Below are 24,733 nucleotides of genomic sequence, written 5' to 3' on the forward strand. Positions count from 1 at the left end.
ATCACAGTTGGGCTAGTTAAGGTTAGCAAAGCCATAACAAAGAGTACTTCCCACACATCTCCTGCTAAGAGCCCTTCTACCACATCATAGCATTTTAGTAGGCATTTATATCTGTTGATAAGTACCTCTATGCTTTTCACACAGAGAAAACTAGGCATGTGATACAATTAATAAACGTATATGTAATAGCCTATATAGTCATCAGTAGAATAGATGGGCTCTATGCACACACATGCCCTTATATAGACAGATTTTGGACCCCTTTAAACTGTCACAAGGGTATAAAAGGGACAGGAGATGAAAAGACAATCCCATTCGAATACCATAAAGAAGAAAACCCAAAAGAATGAATAAACCCAAAAGCTACTGAAGGCAGTCTCCATCTGGTTTTGCTCCTGTGCAGCACATCTGTGGCAGAACAGAGGGGGAGCCATTGTAGTAGGTGGTATTATGGGATTTTGGGGTTTCTTAAGCAGCCCCATGATGACTTGGACAAAGTTGCAAAAAGCAGCACAACTTACAGCCATAAATCGCCAGTTTCAAAGGTGTCACAAAACATCTTCTGCATCCCTTTCCCTATTTCCTAGGCAGTGCTTCCTAAGGGACACAGCAAAGTGCTCCTTGGAGCACAACTGAGGCCTCACCAGCTCACCAAAACAGCGAAGTCATTGCTGTGCATTGCTGGGGTGCCACATTGCATAACAAACCAGTCCTTGCTCTATTCTGTTTCAAAATGATATACTTTTTTTTTTTAATCTGGGCTTGTTTGTTTTAAATGAAGCACATATGCCTCTATTTGTTTTGTTGCTTGGTTGGTTTTTGGTTGGGGTTTTTGAGTTGTTGCTTTGTTTTTTGGGAGTTTTTTTGAGGTGGGGGGGAAGGGGAGGGCAATTTTTTTAGGTCTTTGTTTTGTTTTAGGAAATGCTATTAAGTACTCCCACATACTTTCCACTCACCCTGAAGATGAAGTTGTGTCCTTGAATAAAGCTGGTGGTACCCATGGTTTCCACCTTGGAGGTGTATATGGGCATCCTCAGCTCTGACCAGGACATTCTTAATCCTCAGGAGCTACAGTGTAAGAGAAATATCAAACTTTTTCCTTGCAAGAAGCCCCCGCATCACCTCTTAGAATTTTGCAAAAACCAAAACTGTCTTAATATAACAAAGGAATGAAAGGGAGAGCAAGAAAGGAGTTGTGCTATCTCTGCTTAAATAACTCCAGAAGCCACTACATGCTTTAACATTAAATGGAAAAAGCTCACTACTTCCACTGTCCTGCTAGTGCAGGACCTGGTCTGTTGTTTGTCTTGCACTGAAGAAATAAGCCAGTGTTTCTCAACAGGAAGGCTTGTCTGGATCCCAGACAAAGAGGGCTCAGGAACACCAGCCCTCAAATAACCTAACCACTCACTCATCCCAATGCTTTACACATTCAAGAAAACTCACCACCACAGCTGCAGATTTCATCCAGCTTCCCCACAAAACAGTTAACATAATCCCTAATACTAATGTGAGAAGCCAAGAATGGTTATTTTTTTAGGTAGCAGGAATGCCCCAAACTTTACTGGTGTTACATAACTTCTGGCTTCTTGTTCCAAGCTCCAAGCTACTGAAAAGCTTGTCTGTTTTTTAAGATTCCAGGTCATTCCTTTCTCTGTGTCCAAGCTGCTCTTCCAATATCTTTTTAAACTGTGTGCTTGTTTCCAGCAAGTGGACTCCAAGTGACAGGAAAAACTCTGTAAGAGAGACTGTCTTCTTGCATATAAATCTTACTTTGAAAGGAGACAGTATTTTTAAAACTCAAGGTCTGGATTTTTTTTCTACAGTATTTTTGTTCTGCCACTTAGAGAAACACTTTGTCTCTAGAAGGAAGATGCTTGTTGAACTCTAACCTGAAACAAGAGGCACAAGATAAAAATTCCCTTTCCTGCACATTTTCTGTATGATTGAGGAATTTTCTTTTAGTCTGTTTAGAACTTTATTATTTGTCTACATCCATGTGCTCAGGATTTCTGGTAGGGAATGTTACATCCCCCTCAATACAATACAGCACAAATTTTTGGTTTTTTTGGTTTCACTCAAAGATATCCTAAGATGCCTTCACCATGCTTCACTCAATCCTAAATCAGGAGCACTGGTAGTCATCGTACAGACAACTCAGAGACACTTTGAGGTTCAGCTACACATTGCAAGAGTCTTGACCAAAACATTATTTATTACTGGTTACTCAACAACAACAACAACAACAAATATATGTTTGCAAGAATGAGTTGGGAGTGTCAAAGGCAGAAAAGTTCTACCCCAAAGGCTTATGCTTTATACAAACACAATGGAGAAAGAGCACAAAGCAATAATGAGAAGCTCAGAAAATGACTTAATATCTCAGACAGTGGACAGGTTTCAGATGGGTGCAAACATACTGTCTAAAGCCAGCTCCTCATCCTTGATGAATTCTTGCATCCATGCCCTGGATGGACTGGCTGGTAGAGTTTCTACTGAATGCCGTGTCTATCACCAGGATCTGGAAGCAGAACAGAGCTGGAGAACATCTAGCAGGCCCCTGGCCACACACTTAAAAATCACTTAAAAATTCCCCTCTGTGAAGCCTGGTTCTGTGGGCTTTTCTTTGTTAAGGGACCCAACTTACCCCCAGCTCAATACATTGTATTATGGAGACACCAAGATATCTGGGGACTTTGTGTGTACTGATGGTAGCTCTTAGTAGGGTCTGACATCCTAGACAGAGGAGATGCAGCCTTTGCTCAGCACTGTGCCCAGCTGGTTGCACTGACCATTGAGACACATCTCCAGGTGTATAGTTCATAAGACAAAGAAGGAGATACAAAAATTCAAAGTGGGGCACTGCCTTGATAGCTGGTTGTTCCTTTCTCAAGCAGAAGACCTGTAAGACATGGAGACAAGTACAGAACAAATCAGCTTTCTCATCTGTTGATGCTTACATGACCACAGCCAACACAAAAACAGGGAGAGGGATTCAGTTTGCCTTATAGTGCAGGTATCTCCATCCAGCCTGAGCACTTTGGGCTCATGTCATAGTTGGTGGAAAAAAACAGGCATATTTTTAGGGGAGATTAGCCAGGCTTGTTTGGGCTGTCAGGTTAAAGTGACTCAGGCCCTAGGCACACCTCTTACTTGTTAGAAGGGGTGTCTAGACAGCTTAAGTGTAGGCGTTGCCGTGTCCACATTCGGTGGGATGAATCCCCATTGGAGAACCACATGCTGTACCAAGGTAGCCCTCTGATACCACCTTGGTAAGCAGGGTAGGGGGCTACAAAGAGGCAAAAGAAGTCCAGATTCCTATGGGGATTTAGTGACCTCACTCCTGGATGTCTTGCACAGCCACATGTGGCTGCTTGCAAAAACCAGTGCCCAAACCGCAGCTCTTCTCTGCTCTTGGTGTGTTTTGGTAACTGCTGTTCCCCTCTTGGAGCTCTGCAGAGACAGCAAGGAGCCACACAGTACAGAGGGCTGGTGCTCTCAATTAACCAGCCTGATGGATGGGCTTCTCCAAGCAACTCTCAGCATCTGGATGAACACAGGCACACTGCCCTTGCTGTTGCATGGTCTCCAGGGCAACATCCACAGTGTGTACACAACAGGACCATCAGGTAGCTGCTTGTGTGACACTGAACATCATCACAACCTTTTGTTCCTGGCACAGGGCACAGAGAGATGAATGAGGCTGATATGAGAAATGCCACCACCCTGCTATAATGGATCTAATTCTCCAGTGTCATTCTCCAAAGCTGACTATGTGTCTACATACACATATACACAGACACGCAAACACAGTTCACTGCCCTTTGTCTCAATATCGCTCAGTTGTACCAGCACTGCTCAACTTAAAAGGAGTTAAGAAAGCCTCAAATCTGCATCTAACACATTCCAAGACACCATAGTCTCTTTTACTTTTTTTTTTTAAATTATTTTTCACTACTAATGGTCCAATCCTAGTGATGTCCACTCGTAGGAAAGGGCATCAATCATCATGTTTATATATGGGAGTGGACAGAAATAGTTTGGGATTAAATAATAGCCAGTGAATAGTTTTCATAAGGATGTCTAAATGCAAACAGAAATTTGGAGTCCAGTCCTACATCTCTTTGTAGTCAATTCCTTGAACAGCCAGGTTGCAGTAGTAACTCTGAAGATATTTCCGGTGAGAGAACAAGTGAGGTCTGGAAGATGCTGCAGACAAGTTGCCTGTCCTAAATGCAAAAGGGACTCCAAAGAGAGGATTTAATGAATGAGATTTAGTGTCTCACACAGTCTTCATTCATGTGAAGAACTCTACACTCTATGAACCAGGTACAGTGATTTCACCGAGCGCCCTGGTGCTCTTGTCTAATGCCCAGTAGGTTCCCAGTTGTCTGGATCATGGGAAGCACTGTTAAACAGTTTATTTTAGTCTTGCCACATATATCAAAGTTCAAACACCTGGACCCCTTTTGGTACCTGAGCCTATTATGATGACTATGAACTTAATCAATCAAAGGAATTTTCAGCCACTGGGAGCCTTCCCAGAGGCATGAAGAAAGAGCAGCCCTGAAGTCAAGGGACAAGGAATGCACTGACAAGTAGGTATACAGGGACTTGCACAGAAATATCTGCATGTGCATGTGAGGGGAAAAGACAGGATGAACTAATCCCTTTCCTCGAGGCTATGTCTTTACTCTTTCAGACTGGCACGTGTCTTCTTTGTTTTCGATAATAGAGGTAATTATATCTGAAATGTTAAACTGTAAAGCCATCATGCAATTAAGGGAATTCAAACTGCACAGAGCTATGGGAACATTTAAGGATGGATTATGGACAGAGATTCTGAAAATCACACTCCTTGTTTTCCATCCCTTGACTCAAAGACTCAGGTAGTTTACTGCTTTCCCCAGGGACTGTCTATCTTCCGACCACAAGATAAGAGAACCACACACTGATTCCAGTGAGAATCACTAGTGTACTGTGGTGGAACAATATACCGTTCAGAGAGGGGTTTATGGTTTGGGTTTCCTTTAATTTTTTTTGACCCTTCTTATCACTAAACAAAAGCTTGTGGTCTTTCCTAGATAATCACATTTAAGCTCTTATAAAACCACATGCCTGGATAAAGCTAGTCTTATGCAACTTGGATAAAGCTTTTTTTTCCCACTGTAATTATTATTGAAGAAATCTATCATATTTTACAGGGAAGCCTAAAATACAAAGCACTTAGTTAAAAATACAGACGAAGCAGTACATTTCCAAGTCCTCCCACACTCTACTACTTATATTTGCAAACAAAAGAAGGAAGAAAAAAGGAGTCCTAGAAAAGAAGACTCATTCTTTCCTCATAGGATTATCAGTGACGCTCACCTTCCATGGGCAGTGAAGGAGGGAGTGCCTGGGCTTACCCTGCAGTATTGTCTCCATGGAAGCCTCTCCAGTTCAATGCTGGAGCTATGGCGCTGGTGAAATCAGGGATCCAAGCCATGGAGGCCTTAAGTGCAGATGACCTTCACAGCTCTCTGTATTGGTGGCTGCTGGCCAGGCTCAGGCCCAAGGCATCAGTCCTTGCTTAGAAAGAGTGAGCTTGGACTTGCTGCGCCTGGGATGATGCATAACTGTGCACAGCTGGCCTGGGCTGCCGGGTCAAAAGAGGGAAAGGCACCATGTACTTCCTTATAGGAGGGGGACGAGAGGGTGGTTTAAACACAGTCTCAGACATGGGCTTCACCAGAAAAACAGGTTAGACATCAGGAACTAGAGATTGCTTGGATCCTGCTAGGTCTATCTGGTTCTTGGTGTCCAGGTGAACTGTATCTGACATTAAGAGCAGAGGAAAGAATCATTTGCACCTTTCTTCCCAACAGCTCTTTCCAACCGAGAACAGAAAGTGATTTTTTGGGGGTGATCTTTGGGCAAAGAATGCCATTACTTACACCCGAGTCACTTGGGGAAATATTTATTACCAATAGGCTTTTGTGGGGCAAGCCCAGGCAAGGAAGATCAAATCGTTGCTTCAAGGCATCCCTTGACTTATAACTGCAGAAATGCCAGCAACAAAAAAGTCAAATGCAGAATGGAATATGAGTGTACAGGGGTTGACTCAGGAACCATAAGGTTTGGTGAGGTATGTTTGTTTTACTTTGGGGTCATATTCCACATAAGAATAAAGGCTGGAAACACAGGGTTGTTTGGGGCTTTTTGTTTGATTGGTTGTTTTTTATGAGAACTGAATTTCTTAGATTATAACATTTTTTTGAAATAACACCACTGCAAAATGCAGGATAAAGTTATGAGAACTGGCTACATAGTAACTCCTACTTCTACATTGCAAAAACATTGATTAAAACTACACAATTTTCCTCCATTTGCCACATTTGGATCATTAAACAAACCAAATATCTTCATATTTAGAGTATTATCCAATCTTAGTCGAAACTTTTTGACTGTCCTGGGTTTGTTCCCTTGCTGGAATAAGTGGAACAAGTACTCCACCCCTCCTTTTAAATAGACTTAAGCTGTATCATTTAAGTTACTTGGAACAGGGTGCAGGGACCATCAGGAAAGGATTAACTGTAACAGAATCTTTCTGAGGTTAAAAACTGGGCAAGCTGGCCATTTAAACTCTGTGATGAGCCATCTGCCTGTAGCAAACCAACTTTCCAAAAAACCAGCCTAATTACATATGTCTACCTTCAAGGTGATGCATGAGGGTTTCTGTTGTTACTGGAAGGTGCCCCAATGGAAATGCCTCCATAAAGCTTTTAAGAAGCCACCAACTCGGACGGAGCTGATGGGTGGACTGCAGACTAGGATTTATTTAGTGAGAGGCGTGAAAAGCCAGCAATCCAGCCCAGCATTCCCTGGATTTCATCTCTGGCACAAGCAGGGTTTGCATGCTTCCTGCTTGTGGCTTCTATTTTAGCCTGTATTCATTGCTGGGATGCTTCAACACAGCTGTGCCGGTTCATTAACTGCCCAGCATGTCACTCAGCCCAAGCAAATGGCTTTGGGGCAGTGTTTTCCAGCAACTCAAGGGAAGGGTGGACCACTCTGCAAGGAACAGAAGGTGGTGGCCTAGGAGATGTTTGAGAATCTCATGAGATACATTTAAAATTAAGAACATAGAAGAAGACTCAAGTAGGAGCAAGGCAGCTTCCCACAGCAAAATGGCTGGGACTGATATGAACATTCCAGGAATAACCCTCAGCCACTGAGAAACTCTACTGAGACACAAGGCAAGATCATTAAGTGATCAATGAAGCAAGATCTCCCTTTGTGTTACAGCTAATATCTCTAGTAGAGAGCTCACTGCTCCTGTGGCTTTCCCTATAGGCTCAGAAGCCAACAGTTTGAGGACACCAAGAACAAGGGAAATGGATCCACAGTATCTCCACCCTCTTCTGGTCATCACATCCCATTGTCAGCCAAGACCATTTACAAAATTAGAGCATGCTCAAGCCTTGCCCTTGGATGCTTCAGTTCAGAAGGTGCCCTGCCCTATTCCAGAAGCTGCGTCAGAGCTGTGCTGAGCTGTGCAGCTGCTAGTTGGGTGCTGTTTCCAAAGAAACAGGGTCCGTATTCTGCTGCAAGTGACTCATGTTGAGATCATCCCACTCAGGAAGAGACAGAAGGAGCTGTCCCACCTCTTCCTCCAGGGAGGGCTTGTGGCGTGGAGGAGCAAAGCAGGTGCTGCAAGTGGGGATGTTTGGGGATTCCTGCTGCCTTGCTCCTTGGACGCCTGTTTTGTGCAGAGAAAAAGGGAGACAGCCCATAAAGAAGACACTGACTACCAGCCCACGCTATGGCATCCATAGCAAGTGACAGCCCTTGGACAGGGGCAGTCTGGGAGAAGCATTCCCAGCACGCAGCCCCAGCATGCTGGTGCATCTCTGCTCCTCTCCCCAGCCTTGCTGTAACCCCTGCACTGCCCCACCACAGCACAGTCTCCTTGCTCTTGCCTCCCCATGTGCATTAATACAACGCCCTGTAACTGCTCACTTCACCCTTCTCATGGGTAGTTTCTGGAAGACCACTATGGGCCCAGGTAGAATCAGGGACTGTGGATACTTGGCTTTAAAGGCAGGAGATTAGGAAATCCACACTCCACAACAAGCACAAAGTCTCCGTGACTAAAAGTTTCCATGACTATTGCTGTGCTGGTACTAACCCTATAACCAGCCGGGGGAGGGGGGAGGTCACTCATCCCAAACATTTCCCAAGGAATCCAAAACTAGTGTTAGGTTAAAAATCAGGCTCAGAGAGAAAGAAGTGAGCCCAGCAGCTCTAGAGCAGTCCCCTATTGTGACACAGCGTTGCTCAGCATGAACCATTGAGAGGTCTATCCTCACATCTAAATCTCTAGAAACACAGCTGCTGAAGAAAATAAGGACTCTGTAGTGCTCCTTCCCAATCCATCCTGGTCTGCTTGTCACTGGGTTGTTCTAGCCTTTGACCTGTGCCATTACAGTTCTTCTCAAACAGGATCCCTGGTAGTCCCCTCCCATGCTCATGCACTCACACATGCCTGCACCATGCAGGCTGCTTACGCCTGCTGTTCCAGGCAGTCACTGCTGTTCCAACTGCCCATTAGAAACCCAGCTTGGCCCAAAAACTAAAGAGATTGACAAAAACACATTTTGCTGCTCTTCCTGCAAAACTCTTGAACTCCTGAAAGTTGAACACATGAAAGCAATCTGAGGTTAGTGCATAATACACAAACCACATGAAAGACATAATTTAGCATTAGACACATGTTACCAGAAGCAGGTTGAAACTAATGCAGGTTTTGCATTCAGGTCATAAAAAACAGCCCTTACATTGACTTGTGAGGCGTCCCTATTTAGTGTACCTTGATGAGAGACTAACTGTAAGTGCTTCTACGCTGATACAAGTTAAATACAAAAAACCACCCTTCTCCTTCACTCTTTCTCCCCACTTTGTGAAAAAGATACATCTGCAGGACAGCCTCTGAAGGGTGACAGAGAATCCAGGATAAATATGGATCAAAACCATTTTCTGTTCCCATTCCAAACCTACTAAAAGGTCACACCAACAAGCTGAATCCAAGCACTCTGGTAATCCTATAACACTACTTTTTAGCACTGCCATAATATACCTCAAAAAGCTGATGCCAGTGATCCAGTTGGAGCACTAGAAGGAAGACTATGTGGTGCCCAGTGTTGTCCACTGACTGTGGCTCTGGTATGGAGGGAGGAGGGCAGAGATCAGCCTCCAAGCAGCATTAAGGAGCCTGAGTTCTCTCTTCTGATCCTGGAGGACGCCACACACAACATGATGTTAGAAACTTCTGTCCTCCTACAGGAGTCAACCATGTTTTTTTACAGATTTTTTACAGATTTTTTTTACTATTTTTACAGATCCCAAAGCCCAGCCTCTCACTTTAAGCCAGAAAAAAACCCAACAAATTCAACATATTTCAAACAAGATGCAATTCTGAAAATAGAGCTGTGTTGCACCTTTAAAAAGTGTGTTGGCAGAGGAACTGGATTTACTTTGAAAGTTAGTTTGGTACGAAAGAGCTACACAGCAAAATGCTAAATCCCTTTAGAGAACAGAATGAAATAAAAGCAGATATTTCTTCTCTTAACACCTTGTCAGCAAAATTCCCCTTCTTGGGCAAGACTTTTTTCTTTTGCAAAATTATTGTGCTAGTTTGCCAGTGAAGCTTTTCTAAGAACAACTAACTAAGCAACATAGCTGCTTTCTCACCCTGCCTCTCCCAACACTTGAACACTCCCTCCTGTAGGCCAAGTAGAAAATTCTTTCCCTTGGGGCCTGCAATGAAACTTATACAAGTTATCAGGAGAAAATGCTGCACTGATGCGGAACCCAGTTCCCTCTTTCCTCTCTCTTTTAAGTTCCTGACCCTGACTTTCAACTGCTGTTCTAGTTGGAGTCTGAGAAATGGATTTGATTTATTTCTACTGATGTGCTTGAAACACAAACCTACTAAAAATATGAAGATTGATCAACTGAGAGTTAGGTTGAAAAAAATTCCAGTGTGACCGAAGGTCTAACTTCCCAATGGTGAACTGGACAAACACAATTCAATTGATTTTGCAGTCTGCATTCAACTTAGCCTTTAAAAGAAAAAAGCCTGGATAGATATGTGAATATTAATCAAAACACACTATCACTGAGAATGTTTATAGAACCTTTCTGTAAACTGGGCTATCAGTAAAAAGTACAGAAGAGGACAGTCTATATCCTATTTTTAACTCTTTATTCACCAGCTGAGAATAGCTGGAAGAATAACAGAGGTATCACACACTGACCTTAATTAAGACGATGATTCACCCTTTTCTCTCTGAACACAAACATAATAGCTTAGAGCTGGAAGGCTCACATGCAAAGAGACTTTGGGTGAAGAGGTAACATCTACCATGCAGGGCCTCTTTTGAGGGAGAATATAGGGGTCCTGACAGACACATTATCCCAGAGAACACATGCAGTCTCATTCATCTGTTTTTTTCAGAAAACCTAGAGAAATACAAGTATGAAAGGTATCGGGTTTTGGAAAATCTGGAAATCCCAAGTTAACACATCACTTTATTCTGACATTTATAAAATCAGGACCTTCATCAGTCAATATATTTATTTTACAAAAAACCAAACCTTGTAATGTCAAGAAAACAGAAACAATTTTTTTATTCTTCATCACCTAATCTTCTTGTTCCTGCTGAAATGCCCTTCAGAATAGCTCCAGAAAGAATACTTGTCTTGTAAGAATTAACATGATGTATTTCAGTATTACTTTTGCTTTGATTGTATCTTCACAAAGTTATTTTCAACAGCAACCTTTTGCTTGACTAAGGAGACCCAATATTGACAGTATATTGAAGAAGGGAAAATATCTTTCCAGTTTTATCTTTAAGTTGTTCCAGAGGTCTCCAACTGATCCAAATTAAAGTCACTTCTTTAAAAAACAGGATATATCTTAAAAGGTATTATTAATGATATTTCTACTGTTACTCCACAAATATATCAAATGTAATCATCACACAACCTATTTTGAATGCCTATAAACTGCTGACAACTAAAATATTCATATCACTTCACAGTCACGATAGCAAATACCTTCAGATGAACTACATCTCTATCTACCACATTCATATGCACCTTAGGTTGGTAAAAAACATTTCCTTACTGCACTGCAAAGCTCCAGGATTTGGACTTTAAAAGGTGGTGAAAACTAAGAGTAGAGAGTCAGCTTCAATCATAGCAGATTGTGTCTTACACAATCTGTGTCTTACAAAGGTGCTTCTGGAGAAAGCATATAGACATGAAAGTAAGCAAAAACCCCTTGAAATAAAACATTTCAGATCAAGGCTTCAGCAAAATTTCCTTGTTTTAGATCATCCTAGTGACAATACTTTCCTGTAGAAGGAAGCAAAGTGGCCTCTACTTGGGTAAGCTCAAGGCTCAGAAATCAAAGCAGCCCAGAAGTGAAGTGGGAAAAGCCACAGATCTGGTTTGATTTGAAGGGGTTTGAGTGCTCCTAGAGAAGTAGGCTAGAAAGTAGTATTTCTAAAATGTCAAGAACACAGATCCAAGGCTCAGACATCCTCCAGACTTGAGGTTTGCTAGCATTCAAAGAATATTTGGATTCAATCTCAATTCAGTGAACACCGAAATGTGCCATGCCCATTTCTGTTTTTTAGAGGAAGATTTCAGGCAGGCTTCTTTGACACAGGCCATAGTGTGGGAAGCAGAAAGGTAGAATTTCTCGCCGTGCCATTGCAAATATGTTTTTTTGCTGCCCACGAAAAAAAATCTCTCTTTAGAGAGGTAGGCAGAATAGTGGCCAAGGCCACAGGGCACCACACAGACTGACTGGTAGTCAAAACTGCAAGGTCAGGCTTTGTTAGAGGGAACATCAGGGGTAGGACCTGGCACCTACCAGAGAGATGGTTCTTCTCTTCCCTCCTCTTCCTTGTCCATTTCACAAATGTTGGAGGATCCTTCTGCCAGACTATGACTTCGAGCCTTTGAGAAAAGGAGCCTGACTCTAATTGTTCATTCAAAACCTCCTGTCCTGCCCCCTGCCAATGGTTGTGTGCTGATATGGGAACTATAAACATGGAGAAATGGTTCTAAAATTAACATCCAGTCCCTAAGCTTTTCATAGGATCAATCGAAATCTCATATGATTTTTTCCACAAATTCTTGCTTTTCCTATCCAATCCCACAGTGAAACTGCAGAATGAAGTTTAGGATCAGACAGCAGAATTTGTATCTGAAGGATGTTATGTTTCTAGATCATGAACAACTCGGAATGAGAACCCTGATCTATAAATTAGCAGAGCCAGAGGACAGCCACGGTCAGATAGGTTAATAGGTTTGATTTCTGAAAGGATGCCAGCAACAAGGCTGCTTTGAATGAATATCCTGTATGAACCAGAGTGCAACTGATGGGAAAAGCATCCAATCTCTACTGCAGATGATGGAATAAACCATAGCCCTGACTTTTGCTCCAAGAATGGTTTCCGCTGTTAAATGTTGAAGACTTATATGCAGTATGAACTTGTCCAACTTCTAACTACCAGTTCTTACTGTACTATTGCCCAGAGAAGCTTCTGTTTCTGAATTTCTATTCCTTATATAGCATACTTGAAAACCAAACTTTTCTTGACTTGTTGTTTGGTAAACTAAGGAGATGGACTGCACTGTAAGGCATGTTTGCCAATCCTTCAGTCATTCTTGTGGCTCCTCTCTGAAAGACAGCCAGGTTTTCAACATCCTTCTTTAATTGTGGGTACCACAGCTGGATGGAGTGTTCCCAAAGCAGTTGCACCAATGCCAAACACAGCAGTAAAGTGATCCTTGGGTATATAGACAGGGAATATCAAGTAGGCGTTAGAAAGGATCCAAGGATTGTTTTAGACCCTTTGGCCACAGCACTAGAGTGAGAGATGACACTCAGCCAATTATGCATTCAAACCTTCAATCCTTTTCCAGATTCCTGTTTCTCAGCTCAGTCTATTCCATCTGGTACACAGATCTCAGATTTTTAATTTCCTTTACCTGTAACATCCTGAAGAGAAAAATTATTTGCTATTTCCATTCTATCAAGAGATCCAATGAATGAACTAGAACAGATCCAATATGCTGAACTAGTCTTTCTGTCATCTGCTGACATCAGCAGTGTGGAGTTCACCCCTTCTCACAGTCACTGCCACACCATTAAGCAATTCAATGTAACAAATGGATGCCACTAGTAACTTAGCTATTTGATGTGTTTACACTTTAAATCTATTTACAAATGCTACTTTGAAACCTGTAACTGAAGCAGTTGGAATCCATCTGCTATTTCTTATTTGGTACTGTATCATTTAAGTTTATGAAAGAATATATATGGGAGCAAGTTAAAGACTTATAGGAACTTCTTACATCAATATTAGTATAATAATCAGGCAGATAGATCTTTTTTTTTTAAATCTCATTGATGTTGACCAAAGTTAGTTTCCAAAAATCAATACTAGATGCCTCTTCATGTGATATATTTCTTTAGTATGTCATTCTATATGTATTCCTTGTATATCCTTGAATTTCCTTGAATTAAAATTAATGTTAATTATTAATTATCATAGCAATCTATTTAATATATTGATCTAAACTTAGATTTATTTAGCCTCTAGAACTTCCACTGTGTTTCTTATTAGAGACAAAAATAAAGATCTAGGGAGCTCTTCAGCTTTGTACTTCTAGGATTTGGAGTCAGAAAATCTCAGTGATTTGCATATGTAACTTTAGAACCTGATTGTTAACATACCCCCAAGTTCCAATGAAGTGAAAATTAGTCCACTATCCAGAGAAAACATTAATCTTCTGTTTATTCACAAGATACAAAGAAGACTCTTTTTGTGCCACTATTGTCAATTCTATCACAACCAGTCAACCAATTGAACTCCTATGGATTATCTAGTTTAAACTCTATTATTTTCTTTATTTATCTGATTTTCCAAGTGACAATGTACTAATCAGACCTTCCGTGGGGCATCAGCATCGAACTCTAATTGGACATTTGTGGACAAAGGAGCAGAAGCAGTTTTCATGCGTATGAAAACAAGGAATCCAAGCATCCTGAAAAGATCTGGTGCACAGTGCTTTTTTTCAGGCCACAATTCTACTGTGAGTATTCCCATATTTCCTTACTCTCTAAAAAGCTCTAGGTTACCTTCTGCCTCACTGAGGGCAGACCTGCTCTGCACAGCTTTGAGTGCTGCCCCCGGAAAACATGGACTTCAGATCACCAGGAGCCAGCTGCCGAGGGAGATGCTGTTTCAGAATTGTTAAGTTTGTGATTCTACTGAAGGTCATTTTCTCCCCCTCTGCAGGCGAGCACGGCCCGACTGGCTGCTGCATTAGAATAAGCAGATGCTATCAGCACCAGCAACAAATTATCTTCTGAGGCTTTGTGATTTTGGGAGAGTAGCAGGTTGTGGCAAGTCAATTTACATTGAGAAAGGAGAGGGAGTGAAAAGGAGGTTATATCAGCATTAGCAGGCAATCCGGTACAAGGGAAAAGGAACAGTAAATTGAAGCTGGACAACTAGTGTGAAAGAAGCCATTACCTGTGCACCCATATCACTCCCACTGAGGTACATAGAAAACCAGATGTGGGCATAGGGAGGTTTCACACCTGAAAAGGATTCATGTATTATGGTCAAGTGGTAAAAACCCAGAGAAAGCATGTGCATATGCATGTAAATGTTTTGGGAGATGTAACTGTTCACATGAAACAGTTCCTTGCACCAGGACTTGGGGGTGTGCTGCAGCAGGAGGGGCCAACCCACTGTTTGTTTGCTGTTTCCAGGAGAGCACTGTTCTATGGCTGAGATCCCAGTCCCAGAACCAGAGTGGTGGCATAAATGGTTCTCTGCAATAATGGGAGAGCACACGTCCTTATATATTTTCAGATGTGCAAACATTTTACCCTATAGTATTACGCATAAGTACCTGCACGTAAACCAGCAGAACTTGCTGAAAGACATGGAAGAACTTTATAACAAAACAAAGAATAGAGCTCCATGTTCCTAAAACCCAACTTGGGGTTCCAGTGAACAAGACTTGCTCTACCTCTGTGACTCAGGCTGGCCTCTGCTACTTTCAGACACAGAGCACACCCTTATTTGTGCACAGAACTTCAAGATAAGCCTTGAAGACTATGTAATATATTCAGGAAAGGTACCCATTAAAGGCAAGTCCTACACCTCTGCTTTTAGCCATTGTATCTCTACATCCATTTCACACTGGCATGCAGAGTCTGCACTGCTTTTTTCCTAACATTTCCTTCAGTGTTTTAAGAACAATCCATATTTCTGACTGGGACTGGGAAGCAATGAAGCCATCTGCTGCAATATTATTTGCAGAAGATATCAGACACCAATTTCAAAACCAGTCTGGCTTTATTACCACAGTGAAATACACTATTTCAGCATTCTTCTGTCAGAACGGAAAGACAAAGCTTCCATACATCTCCATGCAGATGACTCTTCCTACCTCTGGACTCAACACATCCTGTGACCTACCTCCCTTCCTCTATGGGCTCGCAAAAATATTTATCCCAGCACCCTAGGACGTTAGCCATGTTGTTTTCTACTGTCAAGCAAATATCTGCAGATATTGATGAGTTTTGATGTTTCACTCATATCAATCCAGAGATTCCTACACAATCTGGCATTAGTTTTCATTTGCCCAGCCCAAAAAGGAAACTAACCTTACCAATCCTGAAAGACTTCTGTACAAATGTGAGTGGGTAAGCCACTGGTACAACTCAAAGTTATAGAAATTCTTTTAATTTTTCTATAAGATCACATTTATATTTTTAGACTAGAGGAATACACAAGATTTAGTCATCATTGACCTTTGAGGGCTACATTAGAGCTAGAGGCAAAAAACTAAAAAACCCACCCACTTGCATAGCATCACAAATATTACTCTATGTTCAATTCGTCTTCTTTTCTTCTGACATGACTTTTGATCATTGTCATATGACTGTGAGGTTTAAAATGAAGCTGTCTCAGTTAGTCTTTCTAAACACAAGAATTTTTAGACATGAGGCAGTTCAGCAACTCAGATTCAAAACAGGACATCAGCCTTTAGGTACCTTTGTGTTTCCACTTGCTGCCAAGATCCATCAGTTCCCTTACCTGCAGAGTGCAATGAAACTTCTACTGCAATTCTTCCCCCAATGTTCACTAAAGGTCTCATAGGGGTCACAGACCACAGGTTTCACTGGAGCAGAACCAATCCTTCCTTCAAATGATTTGAGGGATTTCTCATGCCTTCTCCTTTCCCTATGAAAAAACCAATTCAGAACAAAAAAAAAATATATTCAATAACACCACTGTAAGAGTTCTCAACAATTTCAAGTCAGTAGCCTTTCAAATTCTAGGGCACTTATGAACGTACAGTTGAAAGCAATCAACACAAATCTAGATTATTCTTTGAAGAGTCTGTTTGATGTCTCTTTTTCAAACTGCTAGGTGAACCATAATACAAACAAAATCAGGCTGCTGAATCTCTGATTTAAGAGCATTCACCATTAGAAATTAAAGAATGCAGTCTCCTGACTCATTCACATGCCTTTGGACTGCTATCAAACCTGGAGTGGGTGCAGCATCTCATCTTTCTAGCATAATGTTTACAAAATTCTGCTCTTCCTCTCTCAAACACTGCTGAGGTTCCTTGATTTTTCAATTCAGTTCAAAACAGGAGCAGTACTTTTTCTTTCTCTTTTCTAATATCTGTTTATATTTTAGGGAAATCCAGGTGAAATGGCCCATGATTAGCTTTTCAGGGGCAGATATATAGATTATACTATAGGCAAATCACTACATTGCTCAACATTTTAAATCATGCTGAAAAAAAAACTCAGCAGAGGAAGAAGTCCAAATATTCTTGCCAGAAAATTGGGCTAGCACATTTAAAGCACAAAAGTTTCCATAGCCAAGACATTCACATCTGGATGCTTTTAACTTTGTCAGCATGGCCAGACACCCACTTGTATCTCGGTGTTGTGCAATTCCAGGATGAAACTCAAACTCCTACCATGAATCCAGAAGAAGCAGCCTAACACTGCCATCACACCCTTTCTTGTAAATCTTTGGTCCTAGAGAACTTCTTCCAGCTCTAGGGTTTGGAATAACTTGTTTTCAGACCAAAGCTGTCTTCTCCAAACCAAGTCCTGTATCCTGGCTGAGTTAGCTGGAGTTAAATCAGCATAAAACTAAAATAGCACAATGGAAAGTCAGGCTTACTGTTAAATCATGCTTCTATTTTTATCTGGCAAAGCACTTAAGCATGTGCTTGAGATCCACAGAACTTAAGCATATGCTTAAAGTTAGTCCTCTGTTTACATGCACTGTTAACTCAGGGCTTATAAATCAATTGATTTTGTGAATCTGGCTGAAATACTGTGATTTTTAAAAGGAAACACAATGCTAATCTCCAAATATGAAAAGGGATCCATAGGCTGAGGATGCAGAAACTTGCACATCAAGCAGGGAAAACTGAGTACTAGCAGTTGGGTCAAAAGCTCACACAAACGTAGACAAAGGAAAAGGAATATTTCCAAGTGAACTGCTGGATGCCACAAAGCAGGAAACAAATTTTGGAGTTAAGTAAGTTCAACCTTAGTAGAAAAGGGACACAAACATGGTGGCACAGGTAAAGCCAAGCTTTATCTAGCCCAGTAGTTGACCTGCAACACTGCAAAAGCAGATACTTAACAGACACATGACACAGTCCACGCACGGAATGGTCACAGTCTTCCAGTTTCCAGCCATAGCAATTTAGGGACTTGAAGCAACTTCTAAGCCCACACAGGCCATTGTGTTTAGTAGCTTCTGATTAATGGATTCTACAAGATTTTGGCTGATCCTATCTTATATTTATTTCATTTTACTGTTTCCAGTATCCATCATCATTTCCACAATAAAATATTAAAAAGTACTCCTTTGATTCAGTGCTACTATGCGTTCAGTTTGTTTAGCTCTCTTAGTTCTTGTGTTACAGGAAGGAGGAAATGATCAGTTCCCATTCACCTCTTCCATATCACTCATGATTTTATGAGCCTCTGTTAAATGCTTCCTCATTTTCTAGACTGAAAAGCAATGCTTTGTTTAGACTTCTCCGTAAAAAAAGTGATATTTCACACTTCTAGCTACTCTAATTGTTCTTTGCAATGCCTTTTCTACTTCTAACACATCTTTTTTGAAATTGAGTGAACAGTCCTTCATGCAGGAACACTACAGGAAGATCATTATCTCCATCTCTCTCCTATACATACTGCAGTGGCATAAACCTTTTGGTTTTTTGTCAATTATTCCAAAAAACTCAAAAAATTTATCTTTGTATTTTATAGGACTTCTAGTACTTGTCTGATATTTCTGGAAAATGAGCAACAGTGACTTTATTAAGCATTTTCCTGAACAGAAAAAACACAGAAAACAGCTACCTAGAGGCATGAATGGTCAAGATTATTTTCCCCTGTAAGATTTATGTGTATTGACACTGACTTTTATCTGCCACTGTACTGCCCAGTTTCTCAAGATCCTTCTGCAAAGGACCAAAAAGCTTTATTTATCACTGTGACAGTGATTTTTTGGCATGACTGAATTCACTGCCCTCCCTACTAATTCTTTTTTCCAGGCAGGGCTGTTGAAGAACAGTTGCCCTGCCCCAGAAATTCTACAAGGACCGCCCTCCCCCTCCTGCCCCCAAGGGATCACTATAAGGAACATAAAAATTTTCTAGTGTGAAAATTGGCTACTTACAGCTATCTTTTTTTTCATACCTTGGTGAGACCCTTTCAAAATTCATTCAAAACCCCAAGCACACTATATTAAGTGTCACATGCTTTTCCAGATGCTTATTCATTCCTTTGAAGATCTCCAGGGTTTGCAATGCACGCCTTTAATTTACAAAGGTCGTGTTAACACACCCGCAGTATATCGTATTTTTGTGTGCTGCCACTAAATCTGTTGTAACTTCCTTTTAATTTTTCCTGGTAGAGAAGCCAGACTTCAGTCGCCTGCAGTTTTTTTAATCCCCGCTGGAACTCTTCTTGAGATTAGTGTCAAATTAGTTACCTCCTCTGGGATCAGGGCTGACTGAACCCAAAAGTTTCACACCAGAGTAATTTAGAACATTTGAGTGAATATCATCTGTTCTGGTGATTTGCTATTGTTAATTCCATTCATATCTGTTTTAAAAGCTCTTCTGTTAACAATTCAATTAGAGGCCATTCCTTGGGCTCAAACCTTGGAGGACTTCCCATTTGCTGTCCAGACAGTGCCTCTGCTTGCTGACCTCGACTGCTCCTTTCACACCTTGGTCACTTGCTGAACCCACCATTTGCAAGCAGACTCCCAGCTCCTGTTGTATTTGGAGGAACTTTTGTTATTAGTTTCCATGTCTTTTATGAGTCACTCCTCAAAATATTTTGGTTTGTATTGTTACAGGTTTACATTTAACTTGTAAGAAATTATATTCCTCTGCTTTCTTTGCTTAGGCATGTTTTCCACTTTTTAAAGGACACCTTTTTATTTCTAATAGACCCCCTTCCTCCACTCTTTAACACTAGTAACTTCTTCAGGGGGTTAGGTGAATTTTGGGAACTGATGAGATATGTTTTCTCCACTTTACAGGCATGGTACTTACATTCTTAATTTTTACTCATTAATGCTATTAAAATAAATTAAATTTCTTAAATATTAAAATGCTTTTGAAAGAAAAATACTGTCATGGTCTTTGGGTTTTTCCTAATGTTATTATTACTAGTGAAATATGGAAATCGACCATGCAGTGGTCACTACTGCCAAGCAATTCTTCAGTGCAACAGCTACAGTTTAAATGGCACTTAGTCAAAAGTGTCTTTTCCCTTTTATTGGTCTGTTTAAAAGTGTAAATTAAAATTTGCCCTTTATATCCTAAGTAGGATAAATCATCTCCAGTCTATTTTCTTGGATACTCTTTTTCCTTTGCCTTTGATCTTTCTTAAGTATTTCACGGATATTTTCACTGCCTTGGTCAGATGTTTGAAAGGGTACGTTTGTGATAATGTTTTCCTTGATTTGGTATGGCAATATTCAACCCATGGAGAGTGGGTGGTAAACGATGATACAGATAACTGATTTATCTTATTGGACTCTGATTTCCAACCGACTCTGAGTCACTCCTCCAACGGCAAAATCTACTCTTGTTATTTCCACATAATAATTATCCTGGTAGCACAGCATTGTACTGATTAGCTTCATTCAGTAGGATTTCTGTGAGGCCAGTACATTGAAATTCACCCATCCTAACTTTATATACATTTAATATTTATAGAAAAGCACAGATACTTTTGGTCTTGGTTTAGCTGCCCATCTGCATGTGCCTGGTTTAACTGTGGGTTTGCTTAGACTGTTGCATTATCTGAACATTATTGATGGCTGTTCTATCCTGCCATGAAGGCACAGAGGGAAACCTGTCACCAGGATGAGTGTATCCTTCTCCAGGACCTCATCTCAAATAATTTTAAAGACTCTCCCAGTACTTGTTTTCATTCCCAGTGCCATCAGCCTGGTTACCCCCCTTTCGGAAGAGACCATCCCTCCCATCCATTCCTGAGCATCTCTCCTGTCTTCTTCCCACACCACTTCCTTAGACACACATTGTGTCTCTCATTGTCTGGGGCAAGTATTTCTTGAATGCTGTAATGGAGTTCCTGTTTTTTACCATCCCTCCTATCAAAATGTTATGTTTTGCCTCCTGGACCTCTCCCTTGTATTTCCTTGGTGCTCACAACAACGACCAGCTATGACACACAAGGAAGGTCACCAGCTCCTCTCCAGTATCCTCTCAGAGGCTGCTCAGACACCACAAGACACAAAGCCCCCAGAGCATAGGCAAATCACTACATGCTCCCCCCTGGCCTTGTATTCCCAGTTACTAGTCCCATGCAGCTCCACAGCCTGGCTCTTCCTACCCAGCGGGACTGTGGTTCTTCCAGCATGTGTCTTGCTTAAAGCGGATACACAAAGTTGCCTTCTGGCAAGAGAGAGGGGTCACATGGACAGTATCTTCTGCACACATGTACTCATTCAGTCTGAAACACAATTTTATGATTTGTCTTATTGTCTTCTAATTCAAGCACCAACAACAAGACAAGCCAATTCTCCCAACCAAATCTCTTCTAAAAGTCCACTGTACATTCATCACCCAGAAAACAGAAAGCTTCTTTTATTGCACACCTAAAACCAGCAAAAAAAACAGGTGAACATGTGTTTTCCAGAGAGAAACTTCGGTGCTTATACTTCCTATCACCACAGTCCTCACTCTCCTGTGCTTAGGGAAGTTTTCATCTGTTTAGAAACCAGCCTTCTGGGGAACACAATTGCGGTTTTCGCATTTTTATTTTTATTATTTTCTAAAGACTGACCCTGTGTTTAATTTGCAGAGAGCACATGGTACAGAACAGATCAAGGGGTTTGGCACAGAGACAGAAGGTACCTTCAACCCTCAGTCAATTAAACATGAAATGTAAAACCTGGCAAGTCTTGCATTTAATCCTCTTTGCACCCCTTAACACCCTGCCAAAGATCAGAAATACTTCTCTTCTTAAAAAGAATAAAAGATTTCAGAACACATCATCAACTCCTCCCTTCAGTCCTCAATACTGACAGTGTTATCTCTACACACAAAGCTTCTCCCCTTTCTCCAGCTTGGCAACAAAACCCAAGCTCAATGAATATTTTATATGTGTGTGGTTAATGGAGCATTCTGGCTCCAGTCCATTAGGAACCTTACACAACGGTGTATTAACTGCTTCTCAATGTAACATTTTGAGTCTGTCCAAAAGGGATGTGTGTTTGCCAGTTGAGCCAACACACTATTATTGTCTTGTCAGCCTAGTTCCTGTCTTCGGTTGAAGAGCAGGGTCCCCTGCCACAGCAATTTGCCACCATTGTGCTCCCAGCAGCAACCCAAGAAGATTAGCCCAGATCTAAAGTCTATTTTCCCCTCTATATTTTGAGGTCCGTATTTCATGCGGGATGGGGAATGCCTGCAGTCTTTGCCCTCAAAGATACACACAGGGATAAGCAATGGCATCACAGATTAACATAAGGGCAAATATAAAGCAGTTGAGATCTTTAATTTTGATGGAAACCAGGCCCCCATATTCTTTCATCAGCTCTGAAATTGGTAGCCTTAAAATCCACCTGATTGATTGAAAAATTGATAGCAGAATGACAACATTTGACAAAGTATTTATAACCTTCTCACTTTAAAAACCTCCTCTGTTCCTCTAGGCCATCACAGGCAGAACACCATCTCCATCAAAATCAGCACAGACATCTCAGCAGTTAGATGGGCACAGGTCACTCCACTTAAAACAAGGGACAGTATAATTCTATCCTGCACATAAACAATACCCCTGGTAAATCGTCAAAATAAGACAGCTGCTGGATTTCTCAGATGAAGAGCCCTGTGAGAGTTAGGGGTCCGGATCTGAATGCTCATCTATGCCTGCCTCACAGTTTGTGGAGTGCACAGGAGCTTCCAAGTATGAATCATCCCAAACTAAGGCAGATGTCTAAGATGGGTAAGGTGAATGGCATGGGCTGTTTATCACTCCTCACTGAGCAAAGAGAGTCTAGATGACAATCTTAAACTTTATGTCTAAGCTTTAGATAACCAAAATCAGGTGAGATGATTCCCAGCCCCAAGGTTTGCAGACTTATTACCAGGCAAGCCACAGACCCTGACAGACTTGGGGCAGAAAATAACAAGATAAAGAAAAGTGCTGATGTGGAAGGACTGATCTCATTCCTTCCCTGCCTGAAAGCAGAAAGAGCTGATGTTTCCAAAGGCAAAGCCTATCCTTCGCTCTCATATCATTGTTGAAACACAGTGGAAGAAAGGGAACACTGTTGCTGGATTTCACAGGACTCTGTAGTGCTTTCTACAACACCTACACGAGGTAGTTACCACCCACGAGGGTCTTGGGAATTACAGGCCAGTAAACAAGGCCTAGAGGAGCCAGAGAGAGACTGTTGGCCAAAAGACAGATGAGGTGAAGGCTTTTGATAGGTAGGGATCACCTCTAGACAAATAGCTCCTCCTTAACCAGTAGTGCCTGCACACCCATGGCTTACCCAAAAGAGGCAGAAATGGAAAGGTCTGGAGTTGAAGGATGTGGGAAGGGTTCTCAAAGACACATAATGAAGGGAAGATCCATGCAAATTTTGAAGGCATTTCTTATTGCAAAGATTTGGAAGAAAAAGCAATAGTTTCCCCAAGGGCACTGACAAGATCACTGTGTCTCATGTCACACTTAAGAAAGGACAGGCACTGCACAAATGTAATCGAAAGCCATAAATCTGACTGACCAGAAGCTCAGCTGCTCTGAATACAGCTCTGAAGTCAGGTTGTTTCTCTCTCCCGAGGCACAGGCAGCAAATCAGTCATTCTACCAGCAGATAATTCAGTTTCCAGCCCTCCCTCATCTCCCTCCCAGATCCCTCAGCATTCCCCCCCACACCCCTTAGCGCTATCATCAATGGAAAGTTTTGAGAATTAGCTGAAAACAACCAAAGCGCCTAATTGACTGAAGAAGGGAAATGGCAACTTCCATCATCTCAAAAAGCTGCACCTCTCTCCTACTCATCTCAAAGCTGAATAAAGGAATTAAAAACACAGCCTGGGGCAGCCAGCAGAGATTTACAAGAAGCAGACATTAGTTATAACTCTAAAGGCTGGGCGTGTGTGTGAGCCAAGAGGAGCAAACAGAGAAAGAGAGCAAAAACATACAGTCTTTGGATTTAAAGAGGAGGAAGGAGAAAGAAAAAAAAAATGAAAAAAATAATCAGCAAACTCTAAACCCTTCCTAATAAAACAAAGATCATCCTGGCAACATGAAATGCTACCCTACCTTGTTTATTTATCGACACAAAGAAAGAAGCAAGTTGGCACCTCAGAGGGTATTAAATGCTGGTTTTTTGCTGACTGAATGACCTCAGCTGAAATATTTTCCATGACAAGAACCCAGAAGATGCTGGCACAGTGTCAGACAATAAGATTTTCAGAGTGTATTTACATTCTATCCATGGCCCCAGGCTGTTCCAAACCCATAGGCAGGTGTTGCCTTTATCTGTTCTTTGCTCACCTGGCTCCCCAGCAAAATGTTCTGAGACCTGTGGCTCAGTTGCCTTAACTGTTTGCTGCCTGGTGCTTAGAAGGCTTCAGAGACATCTGGAATCCTGGCAAATAGAGATGGAGACTCCATTTGCCCCTCAAAGCTGATCAGTGAGTGGTGTGTAAGGAGTTTTTGCCAACAAGCAGAAGGAAAACAGTGGTGATGCAATGGTAGAAGACAGCTAAAACCCAGACAAATTCATGCTGAGAAAAAAGATACTTTTTAAAAGAGGATGGGAAAAGGTGGTTCTTTCAAGGATGCACTGCATTTTCCATCACTTGGTATCTTAAAGCTAGGTATGAATAGCTCTCTGAGAAGCAACACTCAAGATCCTGCAGAAGACCAGAGGAGAGGGTCACAATTACAGCTCCTAGCCTTGAAACCTCTGCAGGACAATATTCCATTGTCGAGCACAGGATGCTCACCAACCCACATCCCTACAGCAGTGGATAAAAGGGAGGCATCCAGGCTAAGCCACAAAGAACCACAGGATTCTGCCTTTCATCTCCATGGCACAAATTCACT

General features: G+C 41.5%; 1 protein-coding gene across 1 annotated transcript in view; it reads right to left on the reverse strand.

Moving 5' to 3' along the window:
• Positions 1-2,197: 2,197 nt before the first annotated feature.
• Positions 2,198-24,733, reverse strand: part of LOC113987752 — a 103,102-nt gene continuing 80,566 nt past the window's right edge. Inside the window, exons 5-9 of the mRNA XM_039378035.1 lie at positions 16,176-16,322; positions 14,820-14,902; positions 14,598-14,665; positions 2,648-2,902; positions 2,198-2,521 (exon numbers count right to left, since the gene is read on the reverse strand). Of these exons, the coding sequence (XP_039233969.1) occupies positions 2,438-2,521; positions 2,648-2,902; positions 14,598-14,665; positions 14,820-14,902; positions 16,176-16,322 (637 nt within the window). The 3' untranslated portion in view covers positions 2,198-2,437. The remainder of the gene's footprint in view (positions 2,522-2,647; positions 2,903-14,597; positions 14,666-14,819; positions 14,903-16,175; positions 16,323-24,733) is intronic.

The sequence above is a fragment of the Pipra filicauda genome, unplaced genomic scaffold (assembly GCF_003945595.2).
Source record: "Pipra filicauda isolate LSUMZ 115617 unplaced genomic scaffold, ASM394559v2 scaffold98_size3848907_pilon, whole genome shotgun sequence".
NCBI lineage: Eukaryota > Metazoa > Chordata > Aves > Passeriformes > Pipridae > Pipra > Pipra filicauda.